We start from the raw sequence: 22241 nt of genomic DNA, 5'->3' as shown, positions 1-22241 counted from the left end.
CATTTACATTATCTCAAAATACGAAATTATAAGAGAAAATTAACTAAAATCAGATTAACCAAAAAGCTAAAATTAAATAGAAACAAAAACTGTTAGTATGGAACAAAAGTGCCCACACACAGACTTGCTCCAAAATAACTAATTGTATGAAGTAAAACCAACTGTTATTTTGGTTCCAGTGTTTTTGTGCAGAGAAGCCCTAGGACCTCTGGCAATTAAAATATAATTGTTCTTGCGATGCAAATGTTTACAGCCACTCTAAGGCCCTTTTAAATTGCCAGTGCAGTGTAAAGTAGACACAGCGCTGCTGAAAATGAGACCAGAGATAGTGAGGCCAGAGGCAGCAAGGCCCTTCATATTTTATAAGGATTTTTAGGAGACAGCACTTACCAATCGTATGAGGTAAAAGAAAGGAGAGGAGAGGTCGAAGGGTTTGCAGTGAAAAAGCAGATTGTGGAAAGCAGAAGAAATACAGTAAATGAAAACCCACAAGTACAAATGGCAAAGGATCAAAGGTGAGGGGCTGTGTAGGAGGGAGGTGCTACTGATGCTCCCAGACATTCAGGGATGGAAAAATTCCATTAAAACTAAGCACCTGCTGCTTGAGATTAGGGCTTCAAAATTACAAACCATGTCAGTAAAAGCATTTTGCTTTGCAGTTTAAAGAGGAGCTAAAGGAAACAGCCAAAGTATTAGGAGGTGGAAAAAGAGAGAATGGGGAAATATTTTAATGAAACTGATCTGCGCACATTTAAGATGGGATATTGCTTAGGCATGGCTGGTTTCAATCTGATTTTAATTTTTGTTCCCCAGCTTTTCAGCTGTCTTCTTGAGCAAAAAGAGACGTTTTAGTTTAGTTTAGTAAGGGGATAAGGAACCGAGCTTTGGATGGCTTCCTAACCTTGTGCCTCATTCCTCTTCATGGGTGTGTCTGACTCTTAAATTTCTGTTTCTTAATCCTACTCTAATCTTTGTGGGCAAGGAGAGATGATTTCTGACTCTTTTGCCCATTGTAGGGTAGAATGCAACACTGAAATCCCTTCTGACGGAGTAAAGGCTGGCAAATGTTAGAAACCACAAGAACTTAGATACAGAAACAGCCTATACTTAACTGACATACACACGCTTACATCGCTATGCCCGCACAACCAAAATACAAACTGAAGGCTGCTTGGTTTGAAACAGCTGTTTCTCCTGCCCCATACTGCTTTGATATTTGCAAGTCGATGAGCTGAATATCACATGTCAGGGATTGGCAGCAGACAGTGGAAAGCCAAAAAGCTGTTCCCAGTCCTTCACACTGAGACAGAATTGATCAAATTGTCACTTATAAATCGGTGGAAAAAACCAGCCTAATCTGCAGTGTGCCCTCTCTCTAGTCCCACTCCCAGACTCCAATTTAAGCACTCTGTTTCCCTTTAAAGAACTTAAGATTAACCTGATGATTGCTTTTAAATAGGAAATAGGGAAAAAGAAGTGGCTAAACGGAGTTATATGTCTAGAGTTTTGCTTTCCTCTGCTCAGTGAAGGGATACTCACTCTTCTTGTCTACTTTGAATACCAGATGTCTCTGCACAGTCAAATTGAGACATCCTGAAAGAGAAAGATTTTCAGATGTCCTCAGCTTTTTCTGGAAACTGGGCCCCTTTAAAGATGTCTCAAGTATGACACTCAAAAACAGAGTCATCCCAGATTGCACAGTGCTTTTCGAAACTCAGCCAGCATTTTTAGTAGCCTATGCCTCAAGGAGTCTGGGCACCTTACCCAAAAAGAGCTAAAAATGTAATTTGCAGTTCTTCAAGTAATCCAAAACAAAGTATCAAATCCCTTCCCATCTTCCTTTGCCAGGGAAAGTCCCTGTGCACTGGAACTGGCCGCGTTCTGCTGCACAAGGGACAGCAGAAGTAAATGGAGGGTGGAGTGGGAGAGCTTTTGGAAGAATGATCAGGCTGTGCATAGTGCTCAGCCCTACTTAATCACAGATGCCTTGCTTGAGAATTGAGTTCCAAATATTTTCATGGTGCTCAAACATAGAGTTACCTGGCTGTCGTCTGTGCTGAAGAATTTCAACCACCAGAATTTCCTTGGCTGTGCTGCAGCTGATGGCTTTTTCCATTATTTTAGTACTCACTCAGCAGATACTTACTTGGTGTGGGTCACTAACCAGGCAAGAAAGTATCGACCGACTGTTGAATTTTCCAAATGTGAAGGTTTATATGCCTGTGTATTGTGGCCACAGAGGAACAGTCTAAAGATGTGTGGAATAAATGTGCGTGGCAATACACATACAGCACATGGCAGACACATGACTTGACATCTAACTACATGTCTGATCTTTGCCTTTTTATAACAATACACCCCTTCTGAGACTTAATCCTTTGACCAAAACAAGGGATTGTTGAGGAAAAATTAGTCAATGTAAAAGTCTTAAGAAGTGATTGAAAATAGTTCTGCTACAGGTGGACTGAAGAAGGCTTTCATTTCTCAGTTTCTTTTTCTTAACAGGCTAAGATGGATGTCGTAAGACATTAATCATCCTAAATAAATGAATAAATCATCTGTACTAATATACAGATGGGTTGTGGTGAGGTTAGGGAACTAAAGCAAAGCAATGTGATAGACTGCTGCTGTCATGAACCATTTGCCACCCAGCTCACTTTCTATTCTGGCTATCGACTATTGCTGCCAAAGGAGTTGTTACAGTGGGTTTTAATACCATCGGACAGGAATGCCAGGTAGACCTGTGGAACAGACACCTCTGGTTTTGAAAAGAGATTTACGAGAAGCATGATTGGAGCCATCACAAATAATCATTTTAACATAAATTCCCATTACAAGGTGTACTGAAAAGAGCTGGTCTGCTCTTTAGAGGTATAAAAAGGGGACATAGAAAAATGCTTTTTCTTCTGTGCAATAATCTGTGCCCTGTTCTGATGTCCACGCTTACAGAAAGGTACAGAAATAACACAACAAAGACTTCAAGGGCAGGCCACAGAAAAATGTTCCCTAAGAGCTGGAAGATCAGACTTGTGAACCTTGTCAGGGTGTTTGGGAGCAATAAACGCATTTTCAGAAGTTGCTTAGGAGAATGTTTTGAATATTCTTTCAAATTTGTGTTAAAAGAAGGCCCAAAGTTTTTTAATTTTTATTTATTTTTACCAGTTGTTTGGAAAAAGCTTAAAGCCTCCTACCCTGAAAAAGTACCACTTTAGCGAGTAAGAGATTGGAGAGAAAATTTTACCCAGCCTTAGGATCAGGCTGTGTATGTTCTTCAGTGTGCATTGTCTTGCATCTCTGAATTAAGAGACTAGAATCAACTTCAGGTATCTGGGCTTCGGCTGGTTGCCTAAAGAGTAAGGAAGTGCTCATCTGCAAGGAAGCGTTCATCTGCTCCCACTCTGATGATGCACAGCTGGCCAAGAGGATTACTTTTGGGGTCTCTGAAGAGCCAAAGAATCTAACTTATAGCTGGAGACAGGACACAGGAAAGGACAAATTGGTGTACTGAGGAGATACAGACACTTTCTGGGTTGGCTGGCGTGTCTTATTCCAACATGCAGGGTCACACTAACCACAAGGCATGGGACTTGGAAATAGTTTTCACCAGGCTCAGTAGGAGGGCCCTAAGGAGCTTCTTGCCTTCCTGCGCAGCTGGGGGCATGATTCAGCTTCCAGGATCATGTGAGTGTGTTGCAACTAGGCAATTCTCTGTCCTTACAAGAGGCTCATTTTAGGTAGCATTTTGATTTTTCTTGTTCCATACTAGGAGTACACTTCTCACTAATTATTCTCCTTAAGATACAGTAATGAAGGCCTTTGGGTTTACAGTAAAGATGTCTATGTGAAACAATATGTAGCTTGACCTCCTAAGTATCAGAGGAGGTTCAGGTAGGCCATCTTAACCCCAGCCCTGTTGTGTGGAAACAGTTTTGCTTATAGGCATTTCAGAAATTCATATGTTTTATGCCCAGAAATAACCATTATGATCATATAGCCTGACCTCCTGCGTAGCACAAGCCTTTCAGCCTCACCCCGTAATTTCTGCATTAGGTACACATCCTGTGGTTAACCCGCATCCTGTGGTGGGATTATATATCGAGTTTTGTATTGATTAGATTATGACTTGAGACAAATTGTGTTTTTAGCTTGGGTTTTCAGTAGTTTAGGCTTGCCTCTGTACGTTTTTCCTTTTAGAGTTTTGCAGGGCTTCTCCCAGTTACTCTTCTTTGCCATCTAGTTCTTCAGCTCCTTTCTGCAAGAGCTATTTATGTTAAACTAGAAGTCTCTAGCTGCCTTGCTTTGGGCTTACACAGCCTGAATACACCTTCCACAGTACTGTAGAAAAGATGCCTAGCAGTTGTTCCATGAACACTGGAAGTAAATATTGTTTTCCTTCAGATTTACATCCTTTTTAAACCCTATATGTAATCCTTATGATAACCTGAACTTTTCTCATGTCCTTTATGCCTTGTCTCCCCAGCGAAGGACAGTATGTGCTAGGCGACTCTTACAGAGCTGTGTCTGTACTTACTGGTGAGCCATTTGCAGCCAAACAGAATATATAACAGCTAGGTTCTTTGGGTTTTTTGATGTCATCAGGGCAGTAATTTGGGTGTCTGTCCTTCAGCAGTTGCCAATTTTCACAACACTGGTAAGAACTTAATTTTGGGATTTCTACACTTTTGTCAAGATTGACAGGTTCAGAAGTTACCGTGTGTGGCGGGGACAAGGCAGACAAACAGATGATTAGAAAGACAGCACAGCCACGTAAACTTGTTTCCTTAGGAAATGGAGCTACAGATTATTACCTAGGGAATTTACGGTTCTTTAAAATTGCTACCTCTGGGTATTCTTACTAGTCATCTTCCTTCCTGTCTTTCTTTGAATCTTCTTTTAAGGTCTTTGGGGGTTTCGGGAAGGAGTGGGACCATGTGAGTCTGTACAAAAAGTTAGGCCAAATTTTCAGTGTTGTGAGGTGATACACGTGGGAAGCAGTAGACACCACCTTACTGCAACTTTCTTAAACCTTTTTGGTGCCAAGAGTCCTCTCGCAAAATTGCATTATTTGAATGGTGTAATTATGCGGGATTACTCTCAAATATGCAACCAGAGTGACTGATAAATGATTTCCTTTACTCCAACAGTCATGCAAGATTAATTAGGTACAGTTAGTATGCTGACACTTTGAAAATGTAAAGCATTATATAAATGTTGAGTGGTATTTACACTGATTATATTCAGGATGTTGGTTGATAGGAAATACATAAAATGTTTTTTAATGCATTTCTATATATGCAGCTTCAGGTAAGACAGTACTTTTATAAATGTACTTGGCAAAGGGTTTTAAGAATTATGTAATGGATGCTTTGAATGCCTAAGTGTGGGTTTAAAAGTGGCCTGATTTTTAGACACTCATCTATGGCTATCACACAAACTATGCTTATGGTCTCTGCCAACTCATTCCCCTCACAATGCTTCAGTTTTTACATTCTCGACTCTTGTGATGTTGGACAGTCCTCATAGCTCTCCCATCGCAGTCAGCATTGGCCGAATGAGAAAAGGTAAACAGATGGTTTGTAGATATTTCTTGTATTGATACTGTTTACTGCCCTACTGATTTTACTGTTTACTGCTACTATTTACTGATTTATTTATATCTGTGTTTGTATGGCACCTAGAACAGGGTTTACTTTTATTTATTACCATTTGAAAAAGTTTGTCCATCCTTTCCAGTCTCAGTTACTCATTCCTACTCATCCTGCCAAAGTTTTCCACCCTCTCAGCTGTGCTGGATGCCAAGTGAACACTTTGTGTGGCTGTGCTTTAAGGCGGGGGGAAGTGGAAGCTGCAGTGAGGGAAGGAGGAGCAAGTCTTTGAATATTATCTCCTTAATTGCTTTTTTTCAAATCTATTAAGAGTTGTTCTTACAAGGTAAATCACCAGCTCTAATGTAATGCAAACGGAAAGGATTTTTCCCAGCGATTAAATAGATTCCTGAAAAGTCCCCCAAGCTCCCAAACTTTCAGACCTGTGGTAAGAAATAGAAAAATGTGGGAGTTCCCCAGTTAAGATGGAGCGGATCATTCATTCTGGAGATTTCCTTGAAGCCTGTGTGCACTACTCGTACTAGCAGGACTTTTTAATGAGGTTTTTTGTCTGTGTGTACTTTTCTACTTTGTGTTTCATCAAGGGAAGGAAGCCTGGTGTAAAGGCAGTGTAGCCAAGCTGGGCTGTACTGTGTGCTCGGGCACGCCATCTTCTCAGCTGTGAATAACGGATTGACAGAAGTCATGGCTGAGACCAAAGGGAAGAGACCAGACACTCAAAATGAAGTCTCCCTGGTCTACTCCTGGTAACATAACCCTGCACACATCACTTCTAATGCCCAAATATCCTTCATGGCAGCCATGAAGCCCCTCTTGCTGACTTACTCTGTATTGTTTTCCTTTTCATTGCCTTAAAAGTCACTGCTTGTTTCCTGCTGATCCTCCTTTAGGCCAGTTTCATAACCAGCTGATTGCATGCTCCAAACACTTGACCTGTAGCGTATATGGGATCTGGGTGCAAATGTATTGGCTCTGGGCGATCGCTGTTGACTGTTGATGATATTTCATTGGAATTGCAAAACTGTTATGTAGCAACACCATGTTATTGGAAGAGGCACAAGTGTTTGGTTTGTTTTCATGTGATTCCTACATGTATATAAACTACATGGTGAGCTGGGGTAGAAATAACTAATGCGTGGTGTTGGGTTTCTCGTTGCTCTTTTTTGAAAATGTAGATATGTTGCAAGCAGAATGTATACACATACATTAGCTCAAGCATCCCCTTTCTTTTCCTTGTCCCACTTGAATAATAACAAATAATCATGACTTCTCCCTCAGCTTGGCTGTCCCCAGGCCCGATTCCCTCTACATAGTTTTAGAGTTAGATTGCTTCAATATGGTCTAACCTGTGCTGTAGAAAAACTGTTATCCGGTGACTGCTGCAAAATGCTGCAGGACTGCTGTTTGTCAGGACAAAGCAAAGATTATTACCTTTATCCACTTTTTTATACTGTGCTTTGCACCTTTAATATCATTCAAATTCAGCTTTAATTTCTGCTACTTGTAGAGTAAAACTGACTTTGCTTCTGCAGTCCCAAATCTCAGCAATGCCCAGTGACACATTGCAAAGACTGCTGCGTGTTTCACCTGTTTAGCGTGAACGTTCAAAGGCATTTCATTCTTGCATGACCCTTCCTGTGGACCTGTTTCGATGGTTTTTTCTCATTTTTGTCTTTTGCTTTAATGTGTTTGGTATGTCTTAACCTAATAGCTCAGTTTGATGCCTAGCAACACTGTAGTAGATAGGCACCAAAGAAATAGAATTTCTTATGATGATGTTGAGTTCAAGTACCGGGTAAGTCTTCAAGATATCTTGGTACAGTTGTCATTGTGGTTGCTGCTGGTACAAATTTTGATTTATTGTTGCACTATTAACTCTTATACGTTACGTGGTGTGCACAGCATGTATTTTAGCAATGTACCAAAGTCAAAATGATAATAATAATAAAAGAAGATTAGCCTAGAATTTAAATGTGGTGAAAGAGCTCTTCGGTTTACTGGCAATGATAATCAAATAAAAAGAGAAACAGGTTCGTTTTAGTTTAACAGGACAAAGGTAAATCACAGCTACCACTCATTCCTTCATTGCTTTTTTCAGGTGACCATATGTGTCCCTTTAACTTCATGGCTGAGTTGAGTATAGTGTTCTGCTTACAGCCAGGATTCACAGGTGACTGCTGTCTTACCTCCTCCAACCGGTAACCCCGCTTTTACCCCAGCAAAGGCCTGTTTTCATCTGCAAGGCTCCCTGTAACTCACCCACATGCAAATGCTTCTGACCTTAATTAAAGCAGTTCACCTCTCTCTGCCTCAAGGGATGGTTTCCTCATAAGGCAGTTGTGTTTAATTAGCATTTGCATAGCATTCTGCTGGTTGCTCTCTGGGAGCGTTGTTCGGTAGGAGCGTGGGATTGCTGAAGCCTGACTGGCAAGCTTTGCACCCTCCTAATTGACACAGAAGCCAAGTAGAAGTTACACAAGGAAAGAACAGGGAATTGCTAATGATGGATCATTAGCAAGTAGCTCCTTTGAATGAATGTAGATAACTTTATAATTCTATCAAAGTGAAAAGTAGCGTGATGAATTATGCATCAAACAATAAAAGCTCAAGGAAGACACTAGTTTTATAATTGCTGTGCAGTTTTCTAGCATGCTCTAGTTTGTAAGATTAATTTCTTTGGGAAGTGTGAAGCATTCTATGCCTGTTGTACACTTAATGTCAATTTTGTTTTTCTCTCATTAGAGGTTTTATTCTGTGTGTCTTTTGATATCACTGCAAAAACTCCCAGGGTTTGAGATACGCAATTTTTATACTAGCAAAAATTTGCACAAGCAAGTGAAAAGTGTATAGCTACTAAACTAGTTCCTTTGAGGATTTGCTGGTTTCTTGGTATAAAGAGTTCTCAGATACACACACCTGAAATAAGATTGCTTTATATCTATATATTATTATATTTTTTAATAGAAATTGCCTAATAGTTTTGTGGCTATGTTGAATTTCTAGACTAATAAATCTCTAAGGGGCATTTTTGCTCTGAAATTATCTTCAGAAGCATTTCAGTTGGCACAGATAGATCATTCCTGTGGCTTGCACTAGCGCCAGTTCAGCCCTCAGTCAGTCCTAGGAAGAGAAATTAATACGTGAGCTGTTTCTTAGCTTTCATTAATATTACTGGGTGAAAGGAACTGTGAGAGATCATCTAATCCATCAGCAAGTCCCAGGGATCAGCTGTAGGATCAGCTATGCTAGAATAATTCTTCTTCCTAAAGACCTGATTGATAAGAACTCCACAGCCTCCTCGCACGGCCTGTTTCAGCATTTTGCTACCCCTACCATTATAAAAGTTTATTTTCTAGTACCTAACTTCAGTTTCCTTTGTTGCAATTTAAATAAATTATTTCTCATTCATCATGGACATGAAAAAAGGATTTACTTCCTCCTTGCAGGAAGATCGCATGGATTTTTGGAGGGTTTGGGGGTTTTTTTGTTGTTGGTTATTTTTTACATTTTTTGAAGACAGTTTTGAAGACGTTTTTCCCTGGCCTTTTTCTTTAGGTCCACAATTCCACTTTGTTCAGTCTGTCATGTTTTCTCTGATCATTTTGGTTGCTGTCTTATAGAACCTCTTCAGGTGTTCCAGATGGCTGTGTAGTGGGGGCCCCACACCAGACACTGCTCCAGCTGTGACCTGCCAGCTCTCACTAGAGCAAAAAGATTATTTCATATGTCCTGCAGGCTTCTCTCTTGTTTGTACATCCCTGTATGACACTTGTCTTTTTCGCAACAGCATGATGTTGTTGACTCATCTTCACTTTGTGATCTAGAATAACCCCTAGCTATTCCTACCTTGCTATTTGTGCCATGCCCTGTATTTATATAATTAAATGTAGTTCCTTCCCCTTGATATTATTGAATATCACCCTGTTCTATCAGACGATTTCTCTAGTGTAGCCAGGTTGTTGTGAAATCTGCTTCACAGTCAGTTTTAGCTTGAAGTCCTCAGAAACCTGAGCAGGTATGATCTGAGTTCCATCAGCCAACCCTCTAAAAATATACCGATTATTCATCCTGAACAGATTCCTCTGGAGCTCACTTGAAATGTTCTTCTGTTTTAGAAGATCCCAGGTAGCAATTCTCTGAATATGATTTCCCTCTCAATATTGCACCTGGCTTTGGATTTACCTAGACCACATTTCTTTAGTGAGTTTATGGAAAATAGCAGAGAATTTTCTTGCTGAAACTCAAATCTTGATCTGGTATCTTAGTGGTTGGAGGGTCATTTCACCTGACTTTAGATGTCTGGGTGCTAGAAGTCTGCATCTAAGGTACTTGTCTACCCTCTCCTTTATGGAGAAGCATAGGTGATCACAATTCATCTGGCCAGGTTTAGTCATTTACCAGTGTCTTAGAACTACTACACTGTAACTGTGTCTTTTCATCTGCAGTGACTCCAAAGGAAGTCTAAGCAACTAAACATCTATATCTAGGCTATTGGCATCTAAAGTTAGATGGGAAGTATCTCACCTCCAGCCTTTCTCCTGGTTGAAGGAGAAGAGATCGAGAGTACACTGTTTGTTCTTAATAGATACATGCTGGCTGTTACTCATCTCCTAAGTACTTTCATTGTGATTATTTGTTCCAGTATTTAATGGAACTTGAAGTTAAATGATTTGGTCCACAATTCCCCAATTCTACCTCCTTTCCTTTTTAAACACAGGAACCGTACCTGACCTCTTCCAGGAGCATACTCATCAGGAACGTACCAAATCAGCTTGAAAAAAACTGTTTTTCTAAGCACCTTTTATCTTATTTTGTCCTGCTTGGAGGTGGATACCTTTACCGTATTAACCATTTGATTACAGTTGATGAAGACTGTTAAAAAAAATGGCATATTTTGGCATGAACTTTGTCAGCATCTCTCCTCAAATAAGTAGTAACTTCAAGTAGTGAACTTGCCTACTCATGCCCTTATATGATGACTTCTTGCTGTGGTTCATTTCCCTTGCTGGTTGATACTCTGTTTCTTCAGAAGTATGTCAAACACTGTTCTGCCTATTAAAAGGCTCTATGTATTTCTTTGCATTTCTAAGTAAAGCTGTCTTGTCATAGGCAAAGACATGACTATATATAACTTTTTCTGTAAATTCTTTTTGATGATATAATAAAGACCATAACTATGGGTTTAAGCCCAGCCGGCAACAAAGCACCACGCAGCCACTTGTGCACTCCTCCCCCACAGCGGGATGGGGAGGAGAAAATACAAAAAGCTCATGGGTTGAGACAAGGGCAGGGAGGGATCACTCACCACTTATGGTCACAGGCAAAACAAACTCAATTTTGGGGAAAAATAAACCAATTTAATTTGTTACCAACCAAATCAGAGTAGGATGATGAGAAATAGAACCATATCTTAAAAACACACCTTCCCCACCCGCCCCCTTCTTCCCGGGCTCAGCTTTGCTCCCGATTCCTCTACCTCCTCCCCCGGAGTGGCGCAGGGGGACGGAGAATGGGGGTTGCGGTCAGTTCATCACATGCTGTTTCTGCTGCTCCTTCCTCTTCGGGGGGAGGATTCCTCACACTTTTCCCCTGCTCCAGCATGGGGTCCCTCTCACAGGGATCAGCCCTCCACGAGTTTCTCCAATGCAAGTCCTTTCCACGCACTGCAGTCCTCCGCAAACTGCTCCAGCATGGGCTTTCCCACAGATTCATGGCCTTTTCTGGGCCCAGCCACCTGCTCCAGCGTGGAGTCCTCCACGGGCATCTCTGCTCCACCGTTAAACCTCCATGGGCTGCAGGGGGACAGCCTGCCATCTCACCACGGGCTGCAGGGAAACCTCTGCTCTGGCGCCTGGAGCACCTCCTCCCTCTCCTTCTTCACTGACCTCAGTGTCCACATAGTTGTTTCTCTCACATCCCACTCTTCACTGTAGCTCAGCTCAGCTCAGCTCCTGCTCCTGCTCCTGCTCCTGCTCCTCTTCCTCCTCCTCCTCCTCCTCCTCCTCTTCTTCTTCTTCTTCTTCTTCTTCTTCTTCTTCTTCTTTCTCCTCCTCCTCCTCCTCCTCCATCTTCTTCTTCCCCCACCCTTTTTTAGCAGTCTTTTCCCCTTCTTAAATATGCTATCACAGACGCACTACCACCATTGCTGATTGGCTCGGCCTTGGCCAGAGGCGGGTCCGAGTTTAGAGCCGGGGAAGCTTCTAGCAGCTTCTCACAGGAGCCACCCCTGTAGCCCCTCCCCCACTACACAAACCCAACCCACTATGAATAGAGGAATCCTTTTGCCAATTGTCCAAAGCATCAAAGGTTGTTGAATTTTGTATTAAAGTTTTCAACTGACAATTCAGAAAATTATTGTCCTCTATTTCTCTATAAAACAGTTAGTCTTTCTATGCATACGCTGAGTGCATACCTCAGTTTTGATCCCAGAGTGAATTTGTGGCTCATTCTCTCTTCTGAGACTGGTAGTAATGTGTGGTGGGTTGACCCTGGCTGGATGCCAGGTGCCCACCAAAGCTGCTCTATCACTCCCCTTCCTCAACTGGACAGGGGAGAGAAAATATGACAAAAGGCTCATGGGTTGAGATAAAGCAAAAGCAAAGGTCGCGCACGAAAGCAAAGGAAAACAAAAGATTTTATTCTCTGCTTCCCATCAGCAGGTGAGATGCCTGGCCACTTCCTGAGAAGCAGGCCTTCAGTACGCATAGTGGTTGCTCTGGCAGACAAATGTAAATAACGAATGCTCCCCCTTCCTCCCCCTTCTCCTAGGTTTTATTGCTGAGCAGACGTCATATGGTACGGAATATCCCTTTGGTCAGTTTGGGTCAGCTGTCCTGGCTGTGTTCCCTCCCAAGATCTTGCCCACCCCCAGCCTACTGGTGAGGGGGAGCAATGTTGGAGAGACAGCCTTGATGCTGTGAGAGCACTGCTCAGCAGTAGCCAAAGCACTGGTGTGTTATCAACACCCTTCTAGCTACCAGTACAGAGCGCAGCACTATGAGGGCTGCTATGGGGAAAATTAACTCCATCTCAGCCAGACCCAATACATAATGGTATAGCGACTTGTCTGCAGGGAACTACACTGAAATCTCTGTTCAGTTCACTACAGAGGATTGCTAAAAAGTGAGATCTGACTACCTGCAATAGACATAAAAGTCTTTGTATCATTGCCAGCTTCCCTAAGTCATTTCCACCTTTGAAATTATTCTTGCCAGAGTAAATAAACCATTTTTGATTTTCTTACAGCTGCTGCTACCTACATTTTTGATAGAAAATGTAAACCAAGCTGTGGAATATCATTGCTGTGCGTGATGTCAGTCCTACATCACTGCAGAATAATGGAGCACACTGTAGAGGTACTTGAGCTGTTGCTAACTGGAGATGGTGCTTCCCATCGTCCGGTGTGCTGCTCCGACATCAGTAACAGTGTGTTAACATGGTATTTCACTGCGCTCTTATGCTTTTGCTGCCTCCTGTTGTAGACAGCGTGGGGATTTCTGCACCACATCCTGTTGTGTGGGCTGGGCGTTGCCTGTGTCGTTTAGGTAGCAGAGAGTGATAGACCTGTGACATAATACGACTCGGAGCACCCCGATATACATACCACAGGGAACAATGGGAAGACTTTCTTAATGTTGGGCGAATATTCAGCAATTCTGCATTTGGGTGAATTACTTAAAACTGGCATATTGGTACATTATTGTGAACTGGAATTTTTTTAGTCTATAATTCCAGATTATCACATTTCTGTGATAAGAACTGTGATAAGACTGCTGTGAAAATGAGATACTTTCCTTTAAACTAACATAGACACTTCAATATAAATATGGGCAGTAACTTTTGAAAATAATTTCCCTCCTATCTGCTTTTTTTACAGGACCAGGTGTCAGATACAGTGAATTTGCTGTGTCACATCCGAAACCACCTCCGCTTGTTGGACAGCATACAGTGGAGATACTGAAGGGCATGCTGGGGTATGAGGATGATGCCATAGAAGAACTGCTCCGCACTGGTGCTGTGGCTCAGCATGAGGTCAGATAAGGAACATTAGCTACATTCCTTCACACTGAGTTCACATTACTTTGTCCTCTCTTTGCTCCCTTCAGCTCCCCTAATGGGACTCAAAGAGAAGACATAATTTAATTCCTAATTTTCTTCCATGTATGTTTGTATGATTTTAACACTGATGTATCAAATAAACAATCTCATACTGTCTGAGTGAAAGATTTTCTTGGGGGAGAGGGGGTAAATGTAATTACAGAGTCCTGTGTGGCTACTCATTTTCTGTACTTCATATGGGAAATGGAGTTCTTATCATAATTACAGTAATTGCCTAAACGTTTGTCCCCAGAAAGACATAATGTTAGTGAAAAGAAGCAGAACCTTAAAAATCTGTATACTAGACTCTCCACTTGCAGAAAGCTGCCTTATACCATTATTTTAGTAGAAAATAATTTATGTACAAATTGGTGGTTGATCTGATTGATTTTGAACAGAATTATCAGTCATGAACTCTTTGTTCATCTCTCTTTTAAATCATGGGTAGAGTAACCATTACAAAACTCACTTCTGTTCCCTGGTATTCCCAATTACCAATATGTCTTTATATTACATTGCACGGTCATGACAATCCCAGCGTGTTAGCAGAAATAAGCTGAAATTGGCACAGCTCTTCAGTTATGAAACAAGCCTATTCCAAGACTGGTTGAGAGACAAACTATGATTGAATAGTCTTTTGTAATTTTATTCAGAAAGGCCCAGGGTACTGTTAATTAAACATCGATCCACACAAAACCACATGCTGAATGTCAAATACCAGAACTTGCCAGACTTCTCAATCTGGTTCTGTGGGTAGGTACTGATCCCTATCTCTGACTCCAGTTGCCATCCAAAGCACCTTTTACTATGGAGTAAACACAGGTTAAAATCTGTGCAAAACTTTTGACTCAGTCCCACCCCCATGATTAAAACATGGCGAGAGTTGACAAACCTTCCTCAAATTTAGTAATACCATATCCTGCAGTAGGGTCGCTCTTAAGAGTAAGGCACCATGCATTGCAAGAAGGTGGAAGAATTTGATCCATGACAAATAGTAAGTAAAAGATTAAAGAAGAGCCATTTCTTCTCTACAAACCAATTTGGCAGTACTTCACTCACAGAAGACATGCCAGGCTCCTCTATTGCAGTATATAATTTACAGCTAAAGTAAGCTCAGCGTATGGGAAGGGTCTAACCTTTGTTGTGTGCACCCTTGGAGCAAGGCAAAGCCTTTCTATTCCTAGAACTAAATAAAACTAACTCAAATTGACACTCAACACATAACGTCCGTATTTCTCTCAAAGTATCGGAAACAGGCCTGGCATTATAACTAGCTTGTCACTTTGTTTCCACTCTAACAACATCCTCTGTATTACATTTGAACTTCACAACTCTGCATTACCTTCTGGGGGAAGAAAAGAGGTTATTACATAATCAAATTGCAGTGGAACCCCACTGTGGTTGCTCATTTTTGAAGCCCAGTGTGTTTTGCTTCTTTGTCTGCTTGTTTTCTCTGTGTTTTTGTGTTCTTTTTTTCAGATCTTCTCCTTTTTTTTTCTTTTTTTTTTTCTCTTGCACTGCATTCCTGGCACCAAACGCCATACTCCGTCCATGTGCTAAAGACATCATGAGATCCTGGAAGAGTGACTTCTTAAATAAATATAGAAATAAGTCTGAATTGAGAATAGGGACACCGTAGGGGAAGAATTGAAACTGGATTGGAAGAGGTTTTGATATAGTCCACCTTCCTTTTAATCTAAGGGGAACATCCCTTTTTTAATGAGAAAAGCAGCAATTTGAATTCAGCTTCACGTAAAATGGATAATCTGGTATTGAACTGAACTTTATTTAGTAATGAAAACTATTTATCACTGTCAGACGACATTCACAAATAAATTTGCTGGTTTTACTTTGTTAAGAGCTCTTTTTGTCCCATTTCTAAGAATCACGTACATAAGATATAGTAAAATATTGCTCAGTTTTGTTCAAGGATTTCTAAAAAAATTCTTTTTTTCTGTGCTTTTCCAAGCAATGGAAATAGCTAATCACCACATCCTTAGCTACAGTAAATTGGCAGAGCTTCTTTGACTTCAACGTAACAATGCTGGTTTAAATCAGCTGAATATCAGGCTATTAACTCCATAACGTATTTCATGCAGAGTTCACACGCAAACAGTGTTTCCCTTTCTTTTTCTTTTTTTAGTGTTTTCCTCTCTGCTATATTGACTGTCAAATGCCTAAAGGGATAATCAGAGATATTATTTTGTCTCACCTCTAGTACTTACTGCAATAGCAGAAATCCAGATACCATTTCTCAGTGTTTAAGTCATACACTCACACACAGACTGTTGCTAACTCTTCTTCAAGTCAGAAATAAATGGAAGTCTTTAAATAGGTGGGTGTCTGGGAGCCTAAAAAGTCCTGTAGCTTCCAAGGTCTGATCGTGAAATTTTGCCCTTTCACAAGGTTTGGTCCTTTGATTTTGCATGATTTGGAAGACAGTTAAATAATTGTCATGATAATATCTAAGCTGTTATAGTACCTTTTCCTTTAAAAATGAACAAATAAATGCGGAAAAAGAGTATTTACAAAATTTACTACGCTCTTCCCGAGAATCTTCAGGAGTACGTGTCTCTAGAGCTCAATTGTGTTTTGACAATCTTGTAATTTCAAAATGGTTTTCTCTTGTACTGCAAAACTGGAAATCAACCATCACATGGGATTCTGGACCTCATAAACTTAGATGCCTCCAATTTCAAGGAAGGGATGTAGTTAAGAATGACTATACACAGCTGCCTCTGGCAATGCATGTTTGTTTTTCTCTACTTAAATTGGAAAGGAATCTGCTGGTGCTGCCATGATGTGAGTGTGCGTGGTATTGGCTTTAATTTGACTTGATTTACACATCACTTATTAAAAAAAAAAAACAAAAAGAGAGATACAGGACACACCTGTTGTCTGGTTCAAAATTGAACCCACCTATAGCTGTTTGCCAGGAAGCTATAACTACCATTGGAAAGGGAGATTTCCATTTTGGCATCTGTTCTGACTCCATGGTCCGTGGCCCCTTTGGCTCCATTCTCTGCGTTGGGGGATCCCATTGTTCTTATATTATCTTGACCATGAAAAATGTTTCCTCAGCCCTCCTCATATAACTGTCTTCCTTTCTTTTCCATGCAAGCTAGCAAAGCTCTTCACCAGGTATAAATCACCCAGAAAACTGCAAAATTGCTTGAGTCAGGCTGGTTTTGCATAGCCTGAGGATCTCACTGAGGGATATTTTAATGCATCAAAAGAAAATTCCAATCAAACAACAGGCAAATGGACAGTAATGGATTTTTCTTGCTCCTATGCAGCTCTTGTTCCTGGTATCTCTTCCCCAGAATCTTCCCACGCACTTGGGAAGTCCCTGCACAGTTGTCTGCAATGGGTGCCCTAGAACTGACATTCAAAAGTAGGTCTTTTTTGATTAGTGGCCAGGAGGAACAAGTTACCCACTGGTAGAAGCCCACCAGCCTCGGCAACTATCCAGCCTATGTGCAAAGGCCAGTGAAGCCATATTCATGTGAAAATCGATCTGTTGAAAGGGATCACTTAATTGTGCTGGAAGGCAAATGCTCCTGTTCTTGTCAGATTTATAAAATCAAAATCAACAGAAAAAAGTTATTTTGTCATTTTCTTTTTTTTTAAATATAAAAACAAGCAGAGAAATGGAAAATATCCCCATTCTTGACTTACATACAAAATACAAAGGTCCTGGTTTTTAAAGTTCACTGAAATAGAGGCTTTTGATGCCTGTTGATATTCATCAGAGTTTTGGCCTTGCTTCTTCAAAGATTAAAGCTCAGCCCAAAGATGTCTAATGACAATGTGCTAAGGCTAAAGTAGAAGTCAGAATAACGCTTCCAGTGAGTGTGCATGCACACTCAAAAACTGGGGAGTTTTCATTAAATTGTCATACAGCTCTGCCACTCACAGAGCACTGTAAATCCTCAGCCTGGTAAACCTGGAGATAAAAGGCAGCTTAGGCGTCTCTACGGCTAAAATGGTCATGATTTCTTTTAATATCTAAATGACAAGACATAGTTAATCCTTTGACCTTCCTAACATTATAGCACTGTATTAAAATGTATTTATTTCCCCAAAATGTATTAAATTGTATTTAATTGCCAAAAGACAGAGGAAAGGTAAAGTACTTTCAGAGTTCAGGAATGCTGGCACAGCTGCTCACATTTCATGTCAGTGACATTAAACAGTGCCAGATACAGTACTTTTCTTAACTGCTTGTACATTGAGTTTAATGTGGCCTGGTGAAATGCTAAACGCTATTAGCTGGTGAAAAAAAACCCAACCAACCTCAGAGCAGTTCCTACAGGATCAAGTAACCTCCCTGCACAGAGGGCTGCATGATACTGGCCAATGTGATAAAAATACACTGATAAACAGTGATACAGTCACCTTTTTAAAGCTGACAACCAATCAATTCAATTACTGTATGTTTCTGTTGTGACTGGAATTTCGATCAGACGTGTGAGAAAAGTGCCTGGGATCACATATGCCAAAGACCCATGAAACTTTTGCAACAAGATCTCTTTTTTTGGCACAGGCTGTATCAAGCATCGAAGGGGGACCAAGTGAGGGTTGAGGTGGGGACAAGTTGGTAATTTTTACTTTTTTTCTGTTCTCCAGAGCTACAGATAAAAGTGAATTAGCAAGCACCAATTAGCCCTTAGTTAACAAGAAATTCTTAAAAGTCATATGGTAAAGGGTACACTAAACTGCGTGCCTTAAAAGGCCTTCATGATGGTCTAATTTACAGTGAACAGTGTCCCACTGCTTATTTACAACGTACTCAGGAAAGCAGACTGGGGAGGAGCCCACTTCACTGCAATTGCTTCTGTGCTTCAGCTATTTCTGCTATTTGTCTATCTAATAACTACCCCAAACTGGCCAAAAGAGCTTTAAAGTACAAGAAGAAATTTTCAAATATGTAACCTGGTGGAGGAATGCATATGTAGCTCTCCTCTTTTGCAGATCTGTTTTAGGAGAAGCTAAAGTTTCACATTAAAAAGTTGCTTATAGAAATGCAGGGTAGTGTGTACATTTCCCACTGACACTCTCTTCTCCTGGAGGAATGAACCTCTGACTAAAGCAAACGTTGCGTGAGAAAAGTGGCAGTTCTCCGATATATTTTTTTGTCTTTTCATCGAACACTTTCTCTCTCCCAAAGCCAAAAGTGAAGGCTTTTAGCTGAAAGATGGAAATACTGCTTCAGCAATGCCACTGCAGAGCTTCCTGCAAGTCACAGTTCAAGTATCTCATGCCCCTTTCATCTTCAGGCCAGGTGGCCACGGGACTTCTGTGATATATCACACAAGTCTGCCATGAGAGCATACTGTGCTGCTTAATGGGAAATGCAATCTAGCCAGAGAAAAACAGGATCATGAAGCAGTCACTCTACAAAACTGTACATGAGTCACTGGGGCACCATTTTTCTGAATTCAAGTTTTCAGGAACAAAACGCATTGTCCAACTGCCTGTACTCCTAGGCAGTTCTGCCCACTCGGTGTAACGTATCCACTCTACTAAATTCTCTGTGCCTTAAGGGACATATTTGATGGGGAACAGCTTGAGATAGAGAAAGGACCTTAAGAATAACCAGCATCAAAGAGAAAACACTGCTTGAGACTTACGCTCAGTTACATCTCTGTTGACAGAAAACTCCAGATTCTGTGGTATGGTAAGTAAGGCTGATGCATTATCTGCAGCCCTTGTGTGCAGCCCAAGTTTCCTCATACCTCTGCAGAACAGTTCTGGCTGTAACAGCAGCAGACCTGGCAAGAGCTTATATGACCAAACAGAATGGTAGCAGATCCTGGTTGCAAACCTGTATTAACTACCTTAGACCTGGTGACGTGTGAGGACCTGCTACTCTCAGTCAATGATGTTAATTTGGTAAGAAATGTTAATTTGTTAACAAATTTGCATTTGTTAATACTTTTGAAGATTCTCTACTGCTTGCTGACTCATTTTGTGTGGTTTTATGGACTTGCTGTCTTCAAATTCTCTGCTAATGCACTGGCTGTCCTATCTCCTTTGCATTTACAACTGCATTTGTGGAGTTTTAGAGCACGTGTTTCCAAAGCGTTGTACCTCTGACCAAGTGGTTCTCCTAAAGCATGAAAACTATTAGAAAACATTACAGGTCTATTTTGTGCCATAAGCATTGGAGAATTAAAAGCCTAATCCATTGCCCTTTGAAGGCAGTGAAGGGGAATTCACATTGATTTCAGTGGACTTGGAGTCTGAACTAAGTCAGCATCATGAATTTTTTCACGTTTCTGAATATGCCAGATTGTGTCATTTGCTTATAGACAAACTATTAACATATTTTCTCTCTGGAGGTGCTTTGAAATAATTAGAGACATTCCAGGTACACAAACCCTCGTTTCTTTAACTTCCTATGGAAAACGCTTTCATATTTTTCTATGCTCTCATCCAGAAACCTTAAGTCATTGGGTTTTTTGTTTCTTTGGTAGGGTTAAAAAGTGTTTTTTCTCTCTCTTGTCATTGCATTTTCACTTTAAATTATAATATGATCTAAAATTTTGGTGTTTCTTAAATCAAATGCCCCATGAGGCTTTATATGATATTTGTACTTGCATTAACAACCATGCTATTAGCAATATTAGTAGGTGACATCAGTAGAAGACTCATTTACTGAACTGTGTTTGAAGAAAGCAGAGATCCTAACCTTTTTTGTGAGCAGCTTATTGTGAGAAATGTGGACTATTGCTAACCTTAAATACTCAAATACCCAGAATCAGACCCTAAAACAATCAGGAGCAGTTTAAAAATTCAGAAGAGAGTTCTAAATAAAGTTCTAAAGTAGTATGATAGAACAATATACCTAGATGAGATTTTAAAAGGAAAAGAAGCAATAGCAAGATTTGTGATAAAGTTGATAGAGCTGGCAACATCTCTTATACATATATTTGTCTGTGGAACAAAATGCAGGTCATTGCTAGCTTCCTTGCAGGCCTGGAATTTGTCCAGCTTGGTTCTTTGGGCTTTAGGGAGCTGATTTTTTTTAGGAGTTTTTTAAGGAAACTGTTGGAAGTGAATTCTGCTAATGATTTTTTAAATATCTGGTTGTTGATAGTACTGCTTGGGCATTCAATCAGCAGCTGAATGCTGGAATCAAGCTGATGTTACTTGATAAACTGAAATAGATGCTCTTTCATGTTATGCAACATACATTTGAATAGGTTGGATATGAACATTTGCAGTGTTATGAAAATAAGCATTGTGTGATTGAAAGCAGTCTTCATTGGACTGGTAAAGTGCATTCCCCACCTCCTTCTACAAATAAAATCAAAGGCAGTTCTTCAAATTCTTCACAGAAGAAGGAGCCAGAAACCGAACTCTTAAGGTGGGATGAAGATTGATAGCAGCAGATATAGGAGCAAGTCTTGAAATGTGTAATTTATCATAACTCTGTTGGCTTCCATAGCTTTTAAGGATTTATCCTCATGTGAAGAAGACTGGTCCAGTGGTTGTTGGGCTAACCAAGGGCTATCAGAAAATCTGCATGCCACAGATTTCCTGTTTGATGCTGAGCAAGTCCCATTCCCTTCTTTTAAGCTGTCTGTATGTAGTTTGGTACTTTCCAATCAGAAGGACAAACTAGAGATTGCGAGCTGACCTGATAGCAGAGGCCATCTCTGTTTAGACAGATGGAATCCATTGTCTGTCTTGCAGAGCCATTGTGTTGATTTTAAAATGCATGTGTTGCAGCATAGCAGAGAAGTTAAATTGTTTTGCAAAGTGAGGACATTCTATTTTTCCCGTAAAACCAATATGAACAACCGCAGTTTCCCAATCTCCCACTACTGAAGCAGAGAGAAGCCTCCCCAAAGGGCTTGTGAAAGACCTCCACAGATCATTTGGGTATAAACAGATAGTATCTTTGTACCTAGTGGTTGCTTACGTATAAAACTGAGATCACAAACTTTTAGAGTTTGGCCTTTCTGGCAGCAACTGCAAAAAGTTCAGGAAGTTAATCTCATTTTCTGACTGGGATAGTGACTTTAAGGTTAGGGAGATTAGCTGCAATGTATATTCCCAGGAAGAACTACTGGCAGCACTAGAAGAAGCTGAAAAAAAGATGGGTTTACATCTAAGGTGGAAAAAAAGAAAAGAAGAAAGGCAAGGCAAAAGAGAAAAAGAAAATAAAGATAAGAGAGAAAAAAGCAAAAATAAAAGAAAAAGGAAAACAAAAGGAAGAGGGAAAAAAAGAAAAGATGGAAAGAAGAAAAGAAAAAATGAAAAGGAAAAGAGAAAAGAGAAGAAAGGAAAGAGAAAATAAAACATAGAAGATAAAAGAGGAAAGGGAAGAGGGAGAGGGAGAGGGGAGAGGAGAGGAGAGGAGAGGAGAGGAGAGGAGAGGAGAGGAGAGGAGAGGAGAGGAGAGGAGAGGAGAGGAGAGGAGAGGAGAGGAGAGGAGAGGAGAGGAGAGGAGAGGAGAGGAGAGGAGAGGAGAGGAGAGAGGAGAGAGAAGGGAAGGGAAGGGAAGGGAAGGGAAGGGAAGGGAAGGGA

The 22241-nt window shown here is 40.7% G+C and overlaps 1 protein-coding gene across 1 annotated transcript in view; it reads left to right on the top strand.

Annotated features, from left to right (window-relative positions):
• SUGCT (succinyl-CoA:glutarate-CoA transferase) overlaps window positions 1-13813 on the top strand; it is a 336652-nt gene extending 322839 nt beyond the window's left edge. Inside the window, exon 14 of the mRNA XM_050891832.1 lies at window positions 13483-13813. Within this exon, the coding sequence (XP_050747789.1) occupies window positions 13483-13646 (164 nt within the window). The 3' untranslated portion in view covers window positions 13647-13813. The remainder of the gene's footprint in view (window positions 1-13482) is intronic.
• Window positions 13814-22241: the final 8428 nt, after the last annotated feature.

Source organism: Gymnogyps californianus, chromosome 2, assembly GCF_018139145.2.
Source record: "Gymnogyps californianus isolate 813 chromosome 2, ASM1813914v2, whole genome shotgun sequence".
In the NCBI taxonomy this organism is placed as follows: Eukaryota; Metazoa; Chordata; class Aves; order Accipitriformes; family Cathartidae; genus Gymnogyps; species Gymnogyps californianus.
The sequence above is the reverse complement of the archived record's forward strand: the minus strand, read 5'-3'. Positions and strand labels throughout refer to the sequence as shown.